The 20337-nt window shown below is 42.1% G+C and overlaps 1 protein-coding gene across 5 annotated transcripts in view; it reads right to left on the reverse strand.

Annotated features, from left to right (window-relative positions):
- The window catches only part of XYLB (xylulokinase), a 205515-nt gene that overhangs the window by 100920 nt on the left and 84258 nt on the right, over positions 1-20337 (reverse strand). For all 5 annotated transcript variants that reach the window (XM_075827349.1, XM_075827348.1, XM_075827350.1 and 2 more), the window contains 4 exons: positions 16797-16912; positions 13144-13259; positions 12378-12451; positions 2677-2773 (listed from right to left, as the gene is read on the reverse strand). In XM_075827349.1, coding sequence (XP_075683464.1) covers positions 2677-2773; positions 12378-12451; positions 13144-13259; positions 16797-16912 — 403 coding nt within the window. The remainder of the gene's footprint in view (positions 1-2676; positions 2774-12377; positions 12452-13143; positions 13260-16796; positions 16913-20337) is intronic.

Raw genomic sequence — 20337 nt, forward strand, 5'->3', positions numbered from 1 at the left:
GAAACAAGATATTTTTAATCCCCACGGCTGATACGGCTTTGTAGCAGATATTGGCCAAGAGCAGCCTCAGTGCTGAGTTCACACTACAGTTAGTATACGTGTACATATTTTCCATCATAGGAAGAGAGGATCGAAAGATTAAACGGAAAACAACGGTTCCATTAGAATTACCATTGGTTTCTATGGTAATTCTTTTGTAGCAGTTGCTTTCCGTTTGTCTCCGTTCTCTAGGTTTCCTCTTTTTTTTTGATGGAAGCAAAAGTGCAGTCTGTAGAACTTCTGTTTTCGTGAAAAAAACGGAAACCTAGCGAACGGAGACAAACGGAAAGCATCTGAAACAAAAGAATTATCATTGAAATCAATGGTAAGTCTAATGGAACCTTTGCTTTCCGTTTAATCTTTCGATCCTCTCTTCCTCTGACGGAAGAGAGATAAACGAATATTAACGGTAGTGTGAAAGAAGCCTGACAGATGAAGACAGATTTATCATTTTTTCCAAATAACATTACTGAAGACTAAATATAATCATTTTTATTTAGTTTGACACCAGAGAAGTGTTATATAAACTAATTACAGAATTACATTTTTTATTAACCTTTTCAATACAGTTTGTTAAGGCTCTGTTCACACCACATTGTGGTGTACGTTCGGCATATACATACCAGGAAAATCTCCCGATGTATACACCTAACGTATAACCCTAGTGTATACTGGGACCCGCACCTATGTCGAGACTAAAGGTCCCCTATCAACATCCATCCTCACTTCTATAGGAGTTATAGTTACAGCCGATCATGCCGTTTCTGTAACTCCAATAGAACAGAATAGAGAGAGCCACTCATTTATTCTCCATATGGGTGCAGCAGCCAGCGGGGATCCCCGTTCTCAAAATAGATGCGGGTCTAATGGATATGTTATAAATGTCTTAGATGGAAATAACCCCATGATCACTAATTTGGGAAATAAATATCTTTCATAAGTATTCTCTGACACTGAACATTGCCTTTTAAGATATTGTTTTGTCTGATTGGGATCTCATTCTTCAGTTATGGTGTAATAAGGGAGATGTACGAAGCAAAGTGCACCAGAATTCTGGCTCAAATTGCACCAAAAAACTGGCGTTTATGAGACGTGCCAAATTTATTGTAGTTTAAAGAGGACCTGTCACAAGGTCATATAAGTTGAACTGTTTAACTGACCTAAATAGAGCTGTCTCCCTGATTCCAGCGCTTTTTTTTTTTTTCCTGATTCTCCCAGTTCCAGAGATATGGCCCACTGTTGTGTTGACTGCCTATATGCTAATTTGCTGTAATAAGCCAACAGGGTAGAGCTAGATTTCCTGCCTCGGATGCTGACTAATCAGCATGAAGCAGCTTGAGGGTAATTCATGCCCTGTTGGCTAACTACAGAAAATGTGCATATAGGGAGCCAACACAACAATGGGCCAGATCTCTAGAACTAAAAAGCAAAAACAGTGCTGGAATCAGGGAGACAGCGCTATTCAGGACAGTTAACCAGTTCAACTTGTATGACCTATAATCAGGTTCTCATACGTCACTTTGTACACCTCTTGTGACCATTTTAAAAAAGACTCCGGAAAAAGAGTGTCTAAGTGGTCATAAAATGTGCCAGATTTATTATTTCATATGTGCCATTAATTTGGTGCAAAACATTAGTGTAAAGTACCCCAGCCATGAGGTGGCGTGAGGAAGAGAAAAGTGTCTAACTAAGTGTCTAGCAAGATCCATCAAATCTATTATGCAGAGTGCTCCGCTGTGACTAATTTGGCGCAGTTTCTGCCTGTCTGGTCTAATTTTATCCTGCCCAGCTTTAGGACAGTCGTAATAAATCTCAGAAAATAAAAGTTTGTTTACTTTTCAAATATACAAATCTGCAAATAGGTTGCAAAGATGATAATAATAATAATAATAATTCGTTTTAATTCGCAGTTGTTAGTTGTTGGTTTGTTAGTTGCACAATATGTATCTGATCACTTAAATTACAAATTAATCGATTGATGTCAGGCAAAGATTAAGGATAGCGTTAGAACGCACAATTAAAGTCTAATGAATAAGTCAATAAGTAGCAGATGTAAGAAGCTGCTACAATGTATGTGAAATAGAAGGAGATTAAAGCAGTTTTCCACTTTCCGACCAATGATGACCTATCCACCGGATAGGTCATCAGTATATGATCGGTACGTGTCCCGACACCCATACCCTGCACCAATCCGCCACTCTGTCTGCCTCCGAGCACCAGATGTTTGGAACAGTAGTTGGAGCCGGAAACAGAAGGCTCCGACCATTGCATAGCTGGAGCCATTTGGAGGCAGCCGGAGTGGCGGATCGGTGCGGGATCCGGGTGCCGGACACGCACCGATCATATACTGATGACCTATCCGGTGAATAGGTCATCAGTTGTCAGAATGTTGAAAATCCCTTTAAACTTCCTATCAGTATATCTTCAGTCTCTAATTAGAACTGCGTAATGCCTTATTTTTCCTGTGGTGGTGCTGCCAGGGAATTGAACACTTGATGCCTGGTTTCCTCAAAGATTACAGCTGATCACTGGACACTCAGTGATCAGCTTATTGTCAGGGGACTCTTCTAGCAAAAAATAATAGCTCAAAGTGGAGAACCCCTTTAATAACAATGATGGTGAATATCTTGGACTTACATATTTTATAACCAAGTCTTTCTGCGTAGATCCTCTTAGCCATAAACTGCCCCTCAATTAGTGCTCGGATTTCCACATCTTTTGGAAATTCTGATACCTATTAAAAAATATAGGAACCTTGTAAGATTCATAAAATTTCCATCATCTTAAAAGCATCCATGGTTAAAAAAACAACACCACAAGTTGTGGTCAGTGCGTATATGTTTGCAAAGAAATATGTTGGAAATTAGTGCAAAATGGTGTTGTATATAATAAGCTTTAATGGAATTTTAAATTGTAGTGTTGAATTTTTTATTTTATTTTTTATTTGAAGTGTTAAATATTTTTTTAGATTATGATGTTTATAGGTAATTGTGGTGTATTTATTGTTCGATTATTTACTGTATTGTATTTGTGGTTATGTTGTCTGTAAAGAGTTGTTGAAGAATAGAATAATTTCCATTTATGGGATTAATACATTTCTATCTATCTATCCTAATTCGTATAGGGTATGAAGTTACCATGTTGTTTTGTTTGATTGGAATCTCATTTTCCAGTTACAGTCTTTGTAAGGTAGATAACGTATTGATAGTTATTTAAACCACATCAGAGTAGCATCAGTTGATGGATGAAGAAAAGATAAGCATGAGCTGCTTCTAAGGGCCCTTTTACACGGGCCAATTATCAGACAAACGAGCATTCACAAAAAGCTCATTCCCGATCATTGCCCTGTGTAAACGCTGGTTCATCGACTGATCGTAACGTTTATGCAGCATGAATTATTATCGTTGTAGGCAGCACATCTCCCTGTGTAATTAGGAAGACGTGAAGCCGTCATGATAGGAATGTAAGAGGACAAGCGATCGCAGTAACGTTGGCTCAACCCCATGCATTGCTACTCGTGAAAGGAACAAACGAGTGCCGTTCAACAAGCTGTCTTGTTGATTGGCGCTCGTTTACATGGCCCAGATCAGGCCACGTAAGAGGACTTAAAGATCCTACTTCCATCCATAATAAGCAGTGATGTCATACAAAAAAAGAAAGGGCCAGGGCTATAATGTCAGGGGATGTGAGTAGCGGAACTATCCACTTTACATAATATTTGCAGGTATGGTCTTGAAAATAAATAAAAGTAAAGTATTGTAAAGTATTGCATAACTTCTCATGTACTTTCAGTGGCATTCCTGAAAAGCTAAAGGGGTTCTCGGGACTATAACATTGATGGCCTATCCTTAGGATAAGCCATAAATGTTTAATTCCTGGGGTATCTGGTACTGCAGCTTGTCCCAGTCACTTTAATGGGATCAGCCGTAGTACCAGGCACAATCACTTGTACGGGCGAGCCATAGTGGCTATGTAATTAATGAAGGGGACGCAGCATGTTTTGCAGAATTTTTACCATATTATGATTGCTAAAATGCGGCCATATGACATCCATATGAGACCAGCCTTGAAGGGTTATTCCCATCTTATAAAGTGATGGCACATTGCTAGAATCTGCCTGTCAGGTGTGGCCAGAGCCCACTTTTAAAAATGACTCTTTGCCCCGGGAATACTGTACAGTACAAAGGTTTAGGACTATAATATGTGATTTTCTTCCAAGGCCGCTGCCCCTTTAAAAATACTAATGATGACGGTCAGTACTGTGAAGCTGCGGTGCTGCTTAATTGAATTGTTATGTGCACTGTAAATGTACATATATTTTATTGATGCACTGTACTCTGAATGGTCACTTTATTAGAGACACCTGCCCTTTCACAGTTGGAGCTTCCCTGTATGGAAATGAGACACGTGACCCTGGAGTGCAGCATAAAATCACATGAGCAAGTTTTCCGTGGATCAGTTTCAGTGTTACTCCACATTAGAATGGGAAAATTGACTGACTTTGAACAAGGCATAGTCAGCAGTGCTAGACTAGCTGGGCCCAATGACGGATCATCATTAGGGTGTTTTGGGCAACCACCCGGGGCACGAGGCTCCTGGGGGTCCCATGGCCGCCAAAAGTACAAAGCGTTTTTGCAGCAAAAACCGCGACAAAGATGCATTGTGTATGTCCTGCAAAAGGACCTGCAGACATGAAGTCACATGACCATATGTCTGCAATTCTTGTTACTGTTTAGAGACCTGCTGGTCACATGATAGCAGGTCCTAGAACAGCAGCAAGACATCATAGAGAAGACTGTGAGGTGAGAAGCCAGGTAAGTATAAGAGGATGAATTTGTTTAAGGGGTATGGGGTCTGTATTTAGGGGGTCTGGTCTGAGGTCTGCAATAGTCTAGAAGGTCTGGGGTCCGTATGTATTCTAGGATCTGGTCTTGGGTCCGAATTTATTATTGTGAGTAAAAGTGGTTGTCCAGGCACATCGATAGGTCATCAGTATGAAAAACCAATCCGACCCCGGGCAACCCCTTTAATGTATGGTTCTGGGCCTTGGTGTCTGAATTTTTGTGTTTCAATAGAGGCTGGAAATGGCTGCAGAAGTAAGCAAAAATGTCTCATCAGGAGAAGTCGCCATAACGGTCTGTGTCAGATGGAGAAGAAAAGAGAAGGACTCCCATCAGAGAAGACATCACTTGTGAGTCACTGGATCTATAGGGGTTCTGTCCCCTCTCCTGACATGTCTGTTGTAGGAAATCCTGGTATTCCACATAAAGTCTTTGTGTACAGAGGACTAATGGACAAATGTGTCTTACCATTCCAATTGTCAAGAGGATGTGTCCCTACAAAGCATGATACGGTCAGCAATGGTTGGAGTCGGTCAGTACGTAGGGACACAGTACTTAGACAAGGGGAACCATAACACCTATTTGTTAATGCTCGCACAGAAAGGTGGTGTTCACTAGGGACACAGCAGAGCGGTGGTGGGGAGAGGGGCCGAAGTTTATGGAACAGCCCAGGGCCTATGGTCTACTTAATCTGCCATAGCTGGGGCCATTATTTCAAATACTGCCAACCTTGTGGGGTTTTCTTGTGCAATGGTGTGGAGACTATATCGAGAATAGTGTGATCAAGGAAAAACATCCAAGTAAATGGGGGTCCTGTAAACATCAACAACTTGTCGGCGCAAGGGGTCAGAGGAGGATGTCAAAAATCGTTCTGACAAACAGGCGGTGCACAGTCAAGCAAATTGTACCCGAATATAATGCTGGTGCTTCAACCAATGTGTCCAAATACACAACTCGTCATTCCTTAGCACGGATGAGATATAACAGTAGACGACCAGTTCGGCTGGTGGAGGTGGAGTAATGGTGTGAGGAATGTTTTCTTGGCACACCCTGGGTCATCTGATACCTGTAGATGAGCGTTTGAACAGTAGGTCTTACCTAAGCATTGTGGCTGACAAAGTTCATCCCTTCAAGGCAGATATTAACCCTATTGCAGAAGGACACTTGAGCAGAAACTGCGAGAAGCTATCCTGTTCGCATGTAGAGTGGGAGAATAAATCCCCAAGTTACAGAGGAATGTTGCTTTACACGCTTAATTGTATTTTGGGGCCTCTGTGGCATTGTAAATAGTATGCAAGTGTCCTTGTACATTGTATCTTTAAGATCTTATGTTGTCCACTGTTACCTGCTGGTTTTGTGTCTTTCCCCCCACTAGATGGCGTTCAGTCAGTAATCAGCCCGGCCACTGTGATGACAGCATTGGAGGAGGAGTGGTCAGACCGACCACTGCGTATATTGCATTGTGTATAATGTTGTGCTGATATTATGTTGATTTAAGTCTGTTTCTCTGCAGGTCTGGCAAGAGATGGTTGGCTTTAGATTGTAGGCACCGGGATGCACGAATTGGGTGTTGTTTTGGGGGAGGAGCTTAGCACTGGGTAGCGCTTAGTATCAGGGGCGTAACTAAAGGCTCATGGGCACCGATGCAAAGGTTCTTCTTGGGACTCCACCAAACTTCTCATGGCCGACGGCCCGCAGCTTTCAGCTGCATCACTGGGTCTCCTAAGTGACCCAACGATGCAGAACTAGCAGCCAGGGGCGTCACTAAGGTCTTGAAATGTCAGGGGAAATAGCCCCAATACATATAAACCCCACCTCAAATAGATTGATTACTTAACGGTAATCGATTCTTCATGAACCTATGACAGCACCCCTGGAGAGACATCCCATTCGCTGGACAGGAAGCCTGACGATATAAAAAAGGACACACCTCTCCACACACCCAGTCTTTAGAAAGAACTCAGGATGAGAATGAGTTATCTTTTATTCATATATACACCGTGTGTTTATAGACACACACCCGCATTTATTTATTATATCTTTTTTTTTTTTTTTTGCGCCACCTTAATGAAAAGCCACCCCACACCATAAATATATATTATAGACATATATATACTATATACAAGAGATATCAAGGAAGTTTACTGAAGGGGGGAAACTAGGGGGGTGCTGTCATAGGTTCATGAAAAACCAATTACCGATAAGTAATCAATCTTTTACCTTTTCACCTATGACAGCACCCCTGGAGATGTAAAATAGAACCCCAGTTTTAGGGTAGGACTACAGCTTGTAGAACTTTCCTACCAAAGGCTAAGTCAGACTGAATACAACTGTAATCTATAATGCTTAATAAAGGAGTGGGGTGAACTCCATGTAGCCGCCCTGCAAATCTGGTCTAGAGATGCGTTGGCTCTTTCAGCCCAAGAAGTAGATACAGCTCTGGTGGAATGAGCTCCAAAGAACTCTGGGGGATTAGTGTTCTGTCCCACATAGGCTAAGTGTATGTTTAATCCACCGTGCTATTGTCGGTCTGCTAGCTGCCGAACCTCTATTTGGACCCTGGAACTGAATAAGGAAATTCTCTGAAGACCTCCAGTCCTTTGTGACCTCCAGGTAGTGCACTAAGTATCTCCTTACGTCTAAACAATTAAATTCCTGTTCCACTGGATTTTTCGGGGAGTCACAAAAGGAGGGAAGAATAATCTCTTGGTCCTGATGAAAAGGGGAAATTACCTTTAATGTACTGGGCTTGAGATTTTTGTCTAGCCCTGCCTGGAGAAAGTCTAAAATCAGGGGAATATCTGGATCTTCTAATGGATTTATATCAATTACTGTAAAGGTAAGAAAAGCTTTCCAGACCCTTAAATATATTTTAGAGGTTACCTGTTTCCCACATGCCAGTAAAGTAGAGATGACAGTCTCAGAGATACCTCTTTTCCTGAGGATTACCCTCTCAGTCTAAATGCTGTAAGATGCAACCTGGAGATGTCTGGATGAACTGCTGGGCTCTGGGACAGGAGATCTAGTCTGTCTGGAAGGATCCATTGTTGGGTTATGGACAACTTCCTCAGCCAGGTGAACCACGGCCTCTTTGGCCAAAATGGAGCAATCAGGATTACCGAGGCTTTGTCTTCTCTGATCTTTTTTAAAACTCTCGGAAGTAGACAGAGAGGGGGAAAGGCATAACCCTGTTCCAGGCTCCAACTCTGAGAGAGAGCATTTACTGCTACTGGATATTCCCAGGGATCTAGGAAAAATAATCTGGGCACTATCTTGTTCTCCCTGGTAGCGAACAGTTTTATGGAAGGATTCCCCCACCTGGCCACAATCATCTGGAAGACGTCCCGATTCAGGGACCACTCCGACTGCAGCAACTGTCTTCTTCTCAAGAAGTCTGCTACCTGATTGTCCCTTCCCCTTAGATGGATAGCTGAAACGGACGATAGATGTAGCTCGGCTAGGGAAAAGATCTCTGTAGCTAACTTCATCAGAAGCCCTGATCTTGTACCTCACTGATGGTTTATGTATGCTACTGTAGTCGTGTTGTTTGAAAGAACTTTTACCCTTCTTCCCGAAAGTAGAGGAATTGTGTTTTTTATAATCTGAAGTACTGCCTCCAGCTCCCTGTAATTGGAAGATCTTATGGAGGTTTGAGGATCCCACTGACCCTGAAGGCAGAAGGATTCACCATGGGCTCCCGACCCCCAAGGACTGGCATCTGTTGTAATGTTGACATTTCCCATGAAACACCCTTCCTGAGGTACTCTACCTTCATCCACCACCTGAGCGAGAGTCTGGCTACTGAGGAAAGGAGCAGGGAGTGATCTAGTGAGCGCTTGCGCTTGTCCCACTTTTCTAATATGTCCCTCTGCAGAGGTCTGGACCTGAACTGAGCCCAGATTATGGCTGGGATGCAGGAGGTCAAAAGGCCTAGGACCGACATAGCCCTTCTGAAAGAAGTCAAATGATCCAAAAAGACGACTGAGACTCTTTCTATCAAAGGCTGGATCTTTCCCTGATGGAGAAAAGACATCTGTTTGGAGGAGTCTAGAAGGATTCCCAAAAAAATGCATCATTTGGATGGGGTTAAGTTTGATTTGTTTATGTTTATATTCCAACCCAGATCTATCAAAGTCGATCGTAGATGAAGTGTCAAAGTCTGGGCGGTGTCTGCATAGGGAATGATCAGGATGTCCTTTGTTCGTGTATATATGATGTCATTTCTGATATAAGCTTGGTAAAGACTCTTGGTGCCTGAGAGATGCCAAACGGGAGCGCCCTGTATTGCAGGTGGATTAGGGAGTCGTTCAAAACTACTGCCACCCTCAGATACTTCTGGTGAGTGATGCAAACAGGGACATGGTAATAAGCATCCTCCAGATCTATTGATGCCATCATACAATCCCTGAAATTAAGATTTACTGTAGAGGGGATACTCTCCATCCGAATTTTTTTGTAAATCAGGAAGGAGTTTAGCTGCTTTAAATTTATTATGACCCTGAATCGGCCCTCCTGTTTCATTACCAGAAAAAGGGGGGAATAGTAGCCCTTCCCCATCTCTGGTCTCGGGACTGGTACCAGAACACCCTTCCTGATAAGAGAAATAACCTCTGACTCTAGGGCCCGCTGTTTCTCAGAATCCTTTTGCTTCTTTGTGGAGAGGAATCTGTCTGGAGGAGGGGACATGAATTCTAGCTTGTAACCGGTTTTTATGATATCTAGAACCCATTTGTTTGAGGAGATCCTTTCCCATTCTTGCTAGAAAAGGGATAAGTGACCTCCTACCCCGCTCCCTCTGGCATCATTGCTGGTGATCTTTATTCTTGGGATCGCTCTGAGGCCTAAACAAGAAATCCCTGTTCTTTTTAGGGAATTTAGAGGATCTAAAATCCTGTCCTTTGGAAATGGGTTTTCTATTAAATTTCCTGGGACGAAAGGAGTCTGGTTTTCCCTGGGTAGGAAACCCCTTCCTCCTATCGGATGCTTTCTCCAGGAGATCATCCAGTGGGGGGCCAAACAAAAAATCTCCTGAACAAGGGATCGAACAAAGTTTCCCTTTGGAGCCTGCATCTCCCTTCCATGTTTTCAGCCATATTGCTCCTCTGGCTGAGTTGGATAAGGCTGCGGATCTGGCTGCCAGACGGACCGAGTCCACTGAGGCATCAGCCACAATATATCTGTGGCCAAGGACAAAACTGGGAAGGAAGCCAGTATCTGATCCCTATGAGTTTTGTCCCTGAGATGAAGCTCTAACTGAGCTATCCAGATTTTGAGAGACCTGGCTATACATGTAGCCGCAATACCTGGCTTAAAGGCCCCCACAGAGGCTTCCCAGGTTCTTTTTAGGTAATAGTCTGCCTTCTTATCCATAGGATCAGGGAGAGACCCAAGATCCTCAAACGGTAAGGCATTTTTCCTGGATATCTTCGCTACCGGGGCATACAGTCTGGGAAAACTATCTCAGCCTTTACTTAAACCCTCCTCAAAGGGATATTTTCTCTTCAAAATCTTGGGAATGCCTAATTTCCTGTCAGGGTTCTTCCATTCCCTCTTAATGAGGCTGGATATATTCCCGTGAACAGGAAAAGTCCTCTGTATCCTAGGACCCAGGCGCTCAAACATAATGTCTTGAACAAACCAGGGTTCCTTGGGGTCATCGATATTCATAGTGGCACAGACTGCTTTAAGGAGTTGGTCCACGTCATCCGCTGGGATTAAGTTCTTCCCTCCCCCATCCTCGTCAGAGGAAAACTCGGAGGAGCCTAGCTCCCCTTCCTCCTCAAACCTTTCCTCTTCACTAGAGGAATTAGAAACGCCTAGGTCTTGCCGTGTCTTGCCAGACGAGGTGCTAGGACGATCATGATTCTTTCTGAAGGACCTAAGGGAGCTTTTAACCTCTGTACGCACTATATCCCTTATGCTAGAGGCAAGGCTAGGGGATTCTTCTGCAAGGATCTTATCCAAACAAAGTTGGCATAATCGTTTTTGATAAGAGGCTGCCAGCTTCCTACTACACACGGCACATTCTTTGTTGTGAGCCTTGTCCAATTTTTTCCTGGGACCCTCTCTGACCTAGGAAACATGAGATATACAAGGAAGGACAAAATTAATAATGTGAAAAAAAGGTCTGTCCTACCATGCTTCCTAGAAGATTCCATGCCGTTTAAAGTACCAGACTGGAGGATCATCCTGGGTCTGATCGTTCCACGCATCCTGCTGCTTCTCCTGGAGCTTCCATGCTCGTTGCTTTTGCTAGAGAAGGCGCCGTTCTGGTTCAGACCTAGAAATAGGCCTACAATTGGCTGGGGAGGCTCACACGCCACGACGCGCTGCAGCCCCTCCTTCCCACATGGACCGCTTCCTGGGACGTCCGCGCGTCATTCCCACCGGAAGTGACGTACCCCGCGACCGGAAGTGGTCACTGTAGTGCGCCGGCAGCGACTGAACGCTGGGTCAGGAGTCCTGGCTCTCTGCCTGTAACCCGGAGCCAGGCTTGACCACAGGAGAGTGTTTCCCACCCAGAGGAGACCCCACCCGCGGCGTGAATCTACCACCTCCGTAGAGGGAATCGGTGACCGGGAGAGGAGGGAGATACCAGCCCCAGACTACGGGTTGCTCCCTTAGAGGCTTATACCCTCAGAAAACCTCCAGGAACACAGGTGAGTACCTGCTGGAGTGTCTGCAATCCTGGAGAGTGTGTCTTGCCACAGGACAATCTCACCCGGAGGACAAGAAACCTGACTGGGTGTGTGGAGAGGTGCGTCCTTTTTTATATCGTCAGGCTTCATGTCCAGCGAATGGGATGTCTCTCCAGGGGTGCTGTCATAGGTGAAAGGGTAAAATGTGTGTGCGTGTCTGTATATGTGTATATAGGAGACAGCATATCTATAGCACTACGATCAGCAGACAGTATCACACATAAGATTAGATACAGTTGCTCAGCAGACAGTACTACACATTATAGGATTAGTTAGATACATGGCTCAGCAAACAGTATCACATATGATAGGATTAGATATAGGGCCCAGCTCGCTGACATTGCGGCTCCAGTGCTGGACCCAGGAAAGGTAAATATAATAATTGTTTTGCTTTTTTATGTGTTACTAATTATTTTTGTGTGTTTGTGTTTTTTTACAAGTTCGGTTGTTGGACTACTTCAGATTCGAGGACTACTTTGATGACAGCATTTTTTTTATTCTCAATAAAATGGATAACGAGGATTGTGTGGGACTTTTATTTCAATAAAATATTTTTGCTATGTCTTTGTATTTCTCTAAGCTTTATTACTACCACCTTAGTAATGGTCACTGGCAGATTGACAACGTCCATTACTAAGGTGAGGCTTAATGTTAGACATGAAGAGGCTAACACTAACCCCCATTATTACCCCGGTACCCACCCCCCGCCACGAGTGGTACCGGGATATGTTGTATCTGGCGTGATATAAAAATGGGGGAACCCCACACTGTGAGATTCCATTATCTCATTATAACTTACCTTTTGGTTTTCAGCATTGAACCTATGAATACCAACAGCTTGTGGAGTGATTTCCATTACATCAAAATAAAAGCCTAAGAAACGAAAATAACATATTAGTGTCAACAGTAACTGAAATTAACATAAATCTCTAAGTAAAATAAGAAAAAGAAGTCAAATATTGTTGTCTATATTTCTAATTGGTGTTCAGCACAGAAACTCTAGAGTGGCATATGGAGGCTGAGAGTGGTACTGCACACTATGAGCGTGCTGTAATAAATCTAATGTATTAGATAATCAAATTACTGTGCAGTTATTATAGTCTTATACAAATATGTATTAACAAAATCTATACTGCGAATACATATATGCATTTTAACACCATCTGACTGCTACATGGGGAAATAATCTACAAAAGAAGAATGCATTTACAATTTAATACAACTTTCCTTTTGTGTTAGGTGCAAAATACATAATACTTAGAGGATCCAAATCAAAAGGTACAGATTTCCCAAAATCAGAAACACAATCCTCACACATTTTATAACCATGTCCAATGGATTTAACGGATTGCATATCCAGATGAACTGACACATTGCTCCTGCTACTGTTATTCTACATACATATGTAAACAAACACTGTGTATGATCCTTTATATAGTTTGGGTGAATATATCCCCTGGAATGTATTTTGTGCATATCTTGCTATACACGCACAGTTATATTTTTCCATTACACCGGCTTATTAAACGTGAAGGGCAATGTGCACAATATTTGTATATTGCTACCTATATGGCCATTGTTTCCAGGTGGAGTTGATCTCAAAATGTTAGAAAATTCTTCCCAGGAGGCATTTGAACAGTTGTCTCTGATTTTCTCTCTCATCAGGGAGCCATTTTTAAAACTAGGATGCAAAGAAAACAACATTAAGGTGGCGTAAAGCAGTTTTTCCATACAATTCTCGTATCTGGTCATGAAATGGTGACCTCTATTTGGCTCCAAAAACGAAATACTTCCAAAATTGCATTGGTCTCTAGAGACCAATAAACCAAGAGGATGTGACTGTGAGATTGTGATGGTGACATAAATGATTGTATGGTGAAAGATGACCCACTGGGAAGGGTATAGGCTTGTTTAATAGTTGCTGTGAATCATATTTATAGGCTGAGTCCTATTTATGTTTCTCTCCAACTAAAAATAAGTATAGTCAGATATCTTAAAGGGTTTTGCAGGAGTAAAACATTGATCACAGGGGGTTTGACCCCATGGGTCCAGCGCTGAACAGCAGAATGAAAGATTGTTTACACAGGCACAGCAGCTCGTACGTTTCTGCAGCTGTGTCTGATGCTACAGCGCAATGAACAATGGAGGGCACCGCAGCCCCTATCATTGTGCTGATCGTCAGGGTTCCCAGGGATCTGACCCCCACCAATGAAACATTAATGACATATCCTAAGGATATCACAACAATTCTTCTAGTTGCTTTTGAAACCAGTTGCTAGCTGATCTCCCATAATGTAATATTCTGTACTGCATGGCATTCAGGGAGATACACATTTTTTCCCATCACATTATTGTACACTGCCTGGTCTAAAGACTACAATTCCTGAAATGTAAGAGCCACCAGCAATATGCACGGACCCTGCCGGGAATGATAAGAGATTTTAACGCAAACATCTTCAAAGACGAAAAGGTTAGACAAACACTTTCAGCAGTTGCTGGTTTTTATTTTAGGCATTTACAAAGCTTAGAGAGTGACGGCACTTTCTTTTTTTTATGACAGATGTGCATTGTATTTGAAAATCAATAAACTTTATTAAATAGCTTCATCAGCCGATTTGTTTGTTTTTATTGTTAAAAATCTCTTTGATGTCACCTGTTTGTTCTATTTCAGGGCCCCTTAAATTCATCCTCCACAGTCTGTTGCTATGGCTATTCCGTCTTCAGCTCCAGGGATGGGGGCTCACTTCAAAAATCCATATCTCCAGGTGTGTCACAGCTAGAACTGCAATCCTTGTGGCATATGAAAGATTAGAATCTCATCTTTTATATGCCTCCAGCCCGAGATATGGCTATTTGAAGTGATCCCCCTTCCCTCCAGCCTCAGTCCCTCACAGTGAGCCTGAATTCCATGTCTTTAGTTTGGACGTGTCCAGGAGTCTTGAAGTGCAGAGTGCAAGTGAAATTACTGTAACTGTGGTGTCCCGATCTACTAAACACTGCACACTGCATGTGTAAAAACAGGATGTAAACCAGAAAATCCCTTTAATTTTATAGTGCATATACATGAATAGTTTGAAGTCATCTTGGAATATATTGTGTGACATTATTGGCAGGTAGGTGATATCTCCAGCTACAACTTTTGTACTGGGACCCTGGAGAAGGGTTTCCAGTTATATGTAAATAAAGCTTAATTAATCACTGTATAAATGAAAAGTTCTTCAACTTCCTACATATTTTGTTTTTCAATTCATCACCATTTCCAAAATATTTGTTAGCGGTCATCGAATAAGAATATTCTTATTTACATTCACATTAAGGTGTTAGTGGTATATTTGAAGCCTTCCACCCCAGGACTTGATATTTTGTATACTCTACAAGAATTTATAATTAAATCACTGGAATAGGACTAGAGTTTCGTTTAAAATGTAACTTTTACTTGTAACATATTTAAAAAGTGTGTAAAACAAATGACACACCAGGACAAGACTGTTTACAAAAAAAATCTTCCTTATTGTACAGGACATATAGTGCTCCATGCACAAAAAAAAAAGTCAATTCAATATTGGTAATATTATCATTTCTTTGCAGAGTTAAAGAAAATGCTCCAAATTGTTGCAAAACATGTGAGTGATCTATTTCCCAGGACCCAGGAGGATAAATATAAATCTCTGTGGGGTAATGACCCCTCCTACCCGTTCCTTAGTGTGTTAAAGTCCTGTTCCGTTCTTATGGCTGGGGACTGGGAAGCCTCACTTGTTTCTTTTATATGATTTTAGGCAATCAATCATTGCTTTCTCCCAAATGGGAGATTTATATTTATCCTCCTGGGTCCTGGGAAATAGATCACTCACATGTTTTGCAACAATTTGGAGCATTTTCTTTAACTCTGCAAAGAAATTATAATATTACCAATATTGAATTGACTTTTTTTTTTTTTTTTGCATGGAGCACTATATCTCCTGTACAATAAGGAAGATTTTTTTGTAAACAGTCTTGTCCTGGTGTGTCATTTGTTTTACACACTTTTTAAATATGTTACAAGTAAAAGTTACATTTTAAACGAAACTCTAGTCCTATTCCAGTGATTTATTTATTTACATTCACAGAATGCAAACGCATACACACCTAGTCCTGCTCTCTGCTGAGAAATGGATACAACTTACCCAGTCTAGGCAATGCATTATCATATGAGGCTTGCCTCAGGAATATGCATCAGGAGTATTTCCCGACGTATCCCTCCGACAGAAAGCTATGGAGCAAGCCACTGTATAGGCATATAGTGACATACATCGCCAATAGTCTCTCATTGCAAAAAAAACAACAATATTTATACTGCGCAGTATAAGTTTTTTTTTCTGTATTCCTCTGTCTACTACACTATTCTTTTCAACGGAGAAAAAAAAGCAGACATACAGGGGCGGCGTCAGCACCCGGCGAACACGGGCAGGTCCCGGGCCCACTACCCTTGGGGAGGTATCTCCCCGCTCTGCCATTTACTATGCTACAGTCTTCCAGGCAGAGTGCTAGTATATAATAGAGTTCTGCCCGGAACTCCGGCTCTGGGGAAGCCCCAGACATCACTGTCCATCACAGCGGCTCTGCTCCAGGGGGGGGGGGCTGTGTGGCACTACCTGGGAGGGGAGGCTGTGTGGCACTACCTGGGAGAGGAGGGTTGTGTGGCACTACCTGGGAGGAGGGGGCTGTGTGGCACTACCTGGGAGGAGGGGGCTGTGTGGCACTACCAGGGAGGAGGGGGCTGTGTGGCACTACCAGGGAGGGGAGGGTTGTGTGGCACTACCTGGGAGGGGGGCTGTGTGGCACTACTTGGGAGGGGGGCTGTGTGGCACTATCTACAGAGGGCACTAAATTTATGGGGGTACAAACTTTGGGCCTAACTTGTATATGGGGGCATAAACAGGGCCTAATGTCTATATGGGAGCAATTATATCCTCTTCTCAGCTGAGTGTTCCCATTCACTGACAGCAAACAAATATCTGGAAAATGGTGAGGAACTGAAATACAAAATATATTAGAAAGTTTGATAACGTTTAATTTATGCAATAATTAGAATTTATTTACATGAAACTGGAAAATAACATTAAAGCTATGCCTCCCTCTCGAAGCGTAGATGCATTGTACGGCCGGGTGTAACATAAAATAGTTATTAATGTGCAATACTCTAAGGCAGTTCTACGTCAATAACAGTCAATCCTCTCACCATAGTAATGCCATAAAGTCTTGAGACTGCACTGGATTGATGAATATGTGCCCCTCCAATGCAGGGGTCGGCTCTTTTATCCAAAGAAATAGAGTGTCACTGGTGCCAAGGCTGACCTGTAAAATTAAAAAAGGACAATATATATGTATGGCGAGGAAGGATCAGAAAAATACAATAGAAACTACACCAATGCTTATTGACATTATTAAAATAAAAAAGAAGCTTTAAGTGCGTATACAGCAGGGGCACAGCTGAGGGGGTCTGGTGGCACTTGGGCTCCGGGTACTGGGTGCCCAGGGGTGTACCTCTCAACAGTGACACTGTCAGCAATTATTGGAAAGCAGACTGTACTGGGACACCAAAATGAAGAGGGGAATAATGATACTCAACTGTAAATGTAATCATATATTTTCAGGAGGAATAACTGAGGAACGGCACAATTTAAATTTTAAGGAGAATGCAAGTATTTACTAAAAGAGATGTCAGGAAAGCTGACTACCTAGGATCAGATAGGAAAATGCATTATTGGAATAATTTGTGTAAAAGGTTTCTAAAATGTAATGTTTTTGAATAAAATATGTGCTTTATATAAAGTTTATGTTAGGTTTATAAATGATCTCTATAACATGGACCTGATAAACTGTGACAGAGAAAGAGTTAACCCTTTACACACTGCTGCCTGTCCATGGCTCCTGCATATATAGAAATTAATGTTATATTTTTCTGTTTTCATCAAATATCATTCTAGCATTCATTATAATGAATCTCATTAAAAAAAAGTCTATACATAGAACCGCTACCCATAATCATATTTCCATCAGGCTTTACAAATGTATATTCCTACAAAGAAATACATTAAACAGAGAAAGTGAGGCGTCCTAATGCAAAACGGAAAAAAAAAGTGCGGAGGCTTGCGGCATATTGTAACGGCTAAAGCCCCGAGGTCACTATTTTGTCCCATATCCATTAAATACTGGCTTCATTATAGGGTAGAAAGCCTGTTGTCATGGATTCTCATAGTTTATTATTAGATTATAATTAGACCTTTTACTTTCCACTGTTTATTCGTAAAACTTTCAAAATTTATTTTACACACGCACGCACGCACGCACACACGCACGCACGCACACACACACACGCACACACACAAATCAAAAAGTCAAAGCTGTCCAGGTCTGAGAAGATGATCTCTTAATAACGCATATATCTATTACCGGACTCCTTTACACAATTTTACAGCCTGGTTAGACATAAAAAAAATGTAAGCTTATTGTTTGTTTTTTTTGTGACATGTTTTATTTTGTTTTATCATTTTATACACATATTTTGTGCTTTCTGTATTTTAGTGTGCCAAAGTAGTACAAAAAGGGACATTTTCCCCCACTGAAAAAGCCCCAGGGCCAGACAATCTAAAACTTAATTATTATAAGCAACTTCTTCCCATCCTCTCAGAGGGCTTTTTGCGCGCCTTTAATGCCCTAATGAAGACGATGACATGCCAAAAGACACTATCTTCGCCCACATTACTGTAATACCTAAAGAGGGGACAGACCCAGCCCTCGCTCCATTTCCTTACTAAAATAGATGCATAACTCTTTGCTAACATCTTGGCCTCTAGACTCACCCCCATTTACAAAATCCAATACACAGACCAGGTTGGCTTCCTACTGTCACGTAAGGGATAATACCACGAGGGCATGGACATCATCCACCATACATGTACTTGAGGCACCGCCATGTTACTTCTGTCCACCGATACCGAAACGGCCTCTGAAACACAATGGGCTGGGCCACTCAATGCTCTAGTGGATCTTGCCCTCTACTTCAGTTTCACTACCTCGGTTAAAATACGTGGGTTTTACTCTGACTTTCAAAATTCCGAATGGCACACCAGGCCAAGGGTGCCCACTATGCCCTCTCCTCTTTGTTTTTTCCCTTGAACTTTTGTAACAAACCTTATGCAACAATCTACTATTCTTTTTATCAATCCCCATATTTCCCTACCAAATCTTATGAAGGAATTCCAACACTATGGATCTAACTTTAAATTCAGCTTCCAAGAGTCAGAAGCCCTTTTCATTGTATTATCCTCGCCCATCTAAGGCCCCATTCACATCGCATTTGAGCGTATACGTTTTTTTATAAGAACGTGGACCATTGAAAATGTATACAAACGTGTACCATTTTCAGTTTACGTCTTTGCCTTTTTATAGCATGTACGTTTAGCGTATACTCATACGTCAGTATACGTTTGTCCGTTTTTTACTTAAAAAAAGTATACGTGTTTTGTTTTTTTAAAGTGAACACTGATAGAAAAAAACAAAAAAAACCCGGATAGATTTACTGTATGTAAACAATTACAAATGTATAGCATTACATTTGCATACGTCGTCCATTGAGATCAATGCAGAAAAAAAAGTTACAAAAGCACAAACGTAATGTGAATGGGGCCTAAACCAGAGTTTGTGCCAACTTCCCTTTAAAATGGGTGTCCACTGCAATCAAGTATCTAGGTACCTGGGTCCTCAAGTATTCACACTAAATCCACCCCCCATACTGAATACTATTAAATCAAACCTGTCTGCCTGGCGATGTGGTTTCTTTTCATGGCACAGACAACATCATTTGGCACAGATAATATCATTAAGATGATCATTCTGCCTCACCTATGGTACCTTTTTGAAGCCTTACCTACCGACATTCCCCTCTCCCTCGGCATCTGTGGTCTAAGTTTAGATGGAATCTTGGCTCACCCTATCTTGCCCGGTCCACTCATTCCATGGGTAAGGAATCAGAAGATGTAGATTTCCCTGACTCATACAAATACTATACGGCAGCCCACCTCAATAGTAAACTGGTGCAAATATCCCTACACAAGCGCTGGACATCTGTAGAAAAAGCCTTAACGACTACACCACAATTCAACTAACTGGGGCTAATCACTCCAGTGAGAATATCACGATAGGCCCAATGCTATGGCTCGCCTCCCAATTCTTCACCATCCCCCTTGTTTCCCATTCTGTGCAACCCTGGTTTCCTTCCAGGGGAAGCAGTGGCAGTTTTGGAGAATGGATTAGAAGAGGAAGATTTCAGATGAGGCTCTTCCTGGAAAACTCATACTGGGCTTCAGGGGCTAAACTTGCGAACCCGCCAGACCTACCCCCCTCGGTCCCCTGGGTGCCGATCTCAACTTACTCACTTTTTCACCCATACTCCATCTGCACCACTCGCGCTCTTATGCCATTTGAAACATGTGTGCAGCTCGGGTTCCAATCCGGCATTCATTCTCACTGATCCATAGCTGGCTTTCTTTTCCCCAGGGGGATGGTTTTCCTTATACCTCTCTAAGTGAAAAATGGATCTCCAGACCACCTGGACAGACGAGAGGAAATCCAGACTTCTCATCTTAGCTCATAAGTCCTCAATCTCCTACCAAGGAACAAACTATAAGCTTCTCACTCATTGATATAGGGTCCTCACAGTATAAAGTAAAATATTCTCTCCGGTCTCCCCCTCTGCTCGAGATTTGAAGAGGACCATA

Source organism: Rhinoderma darwinii, chromosome 5, assembly GCF_050947455.1.
Source record: "Rhinoderma darwinii isolate aRhiDar2 chromosome 5, aRhiDar2.hap1, whole genome shotgun sequence".
In the NCBI taxonomy this organism is placed as follows: domain Eukaryota; kingdom Metazoa; phylum Chordata; class Amphibia; order Anura; family Rhinodermatidae; genus Rhinoderma; species Rhinoderma darwinii.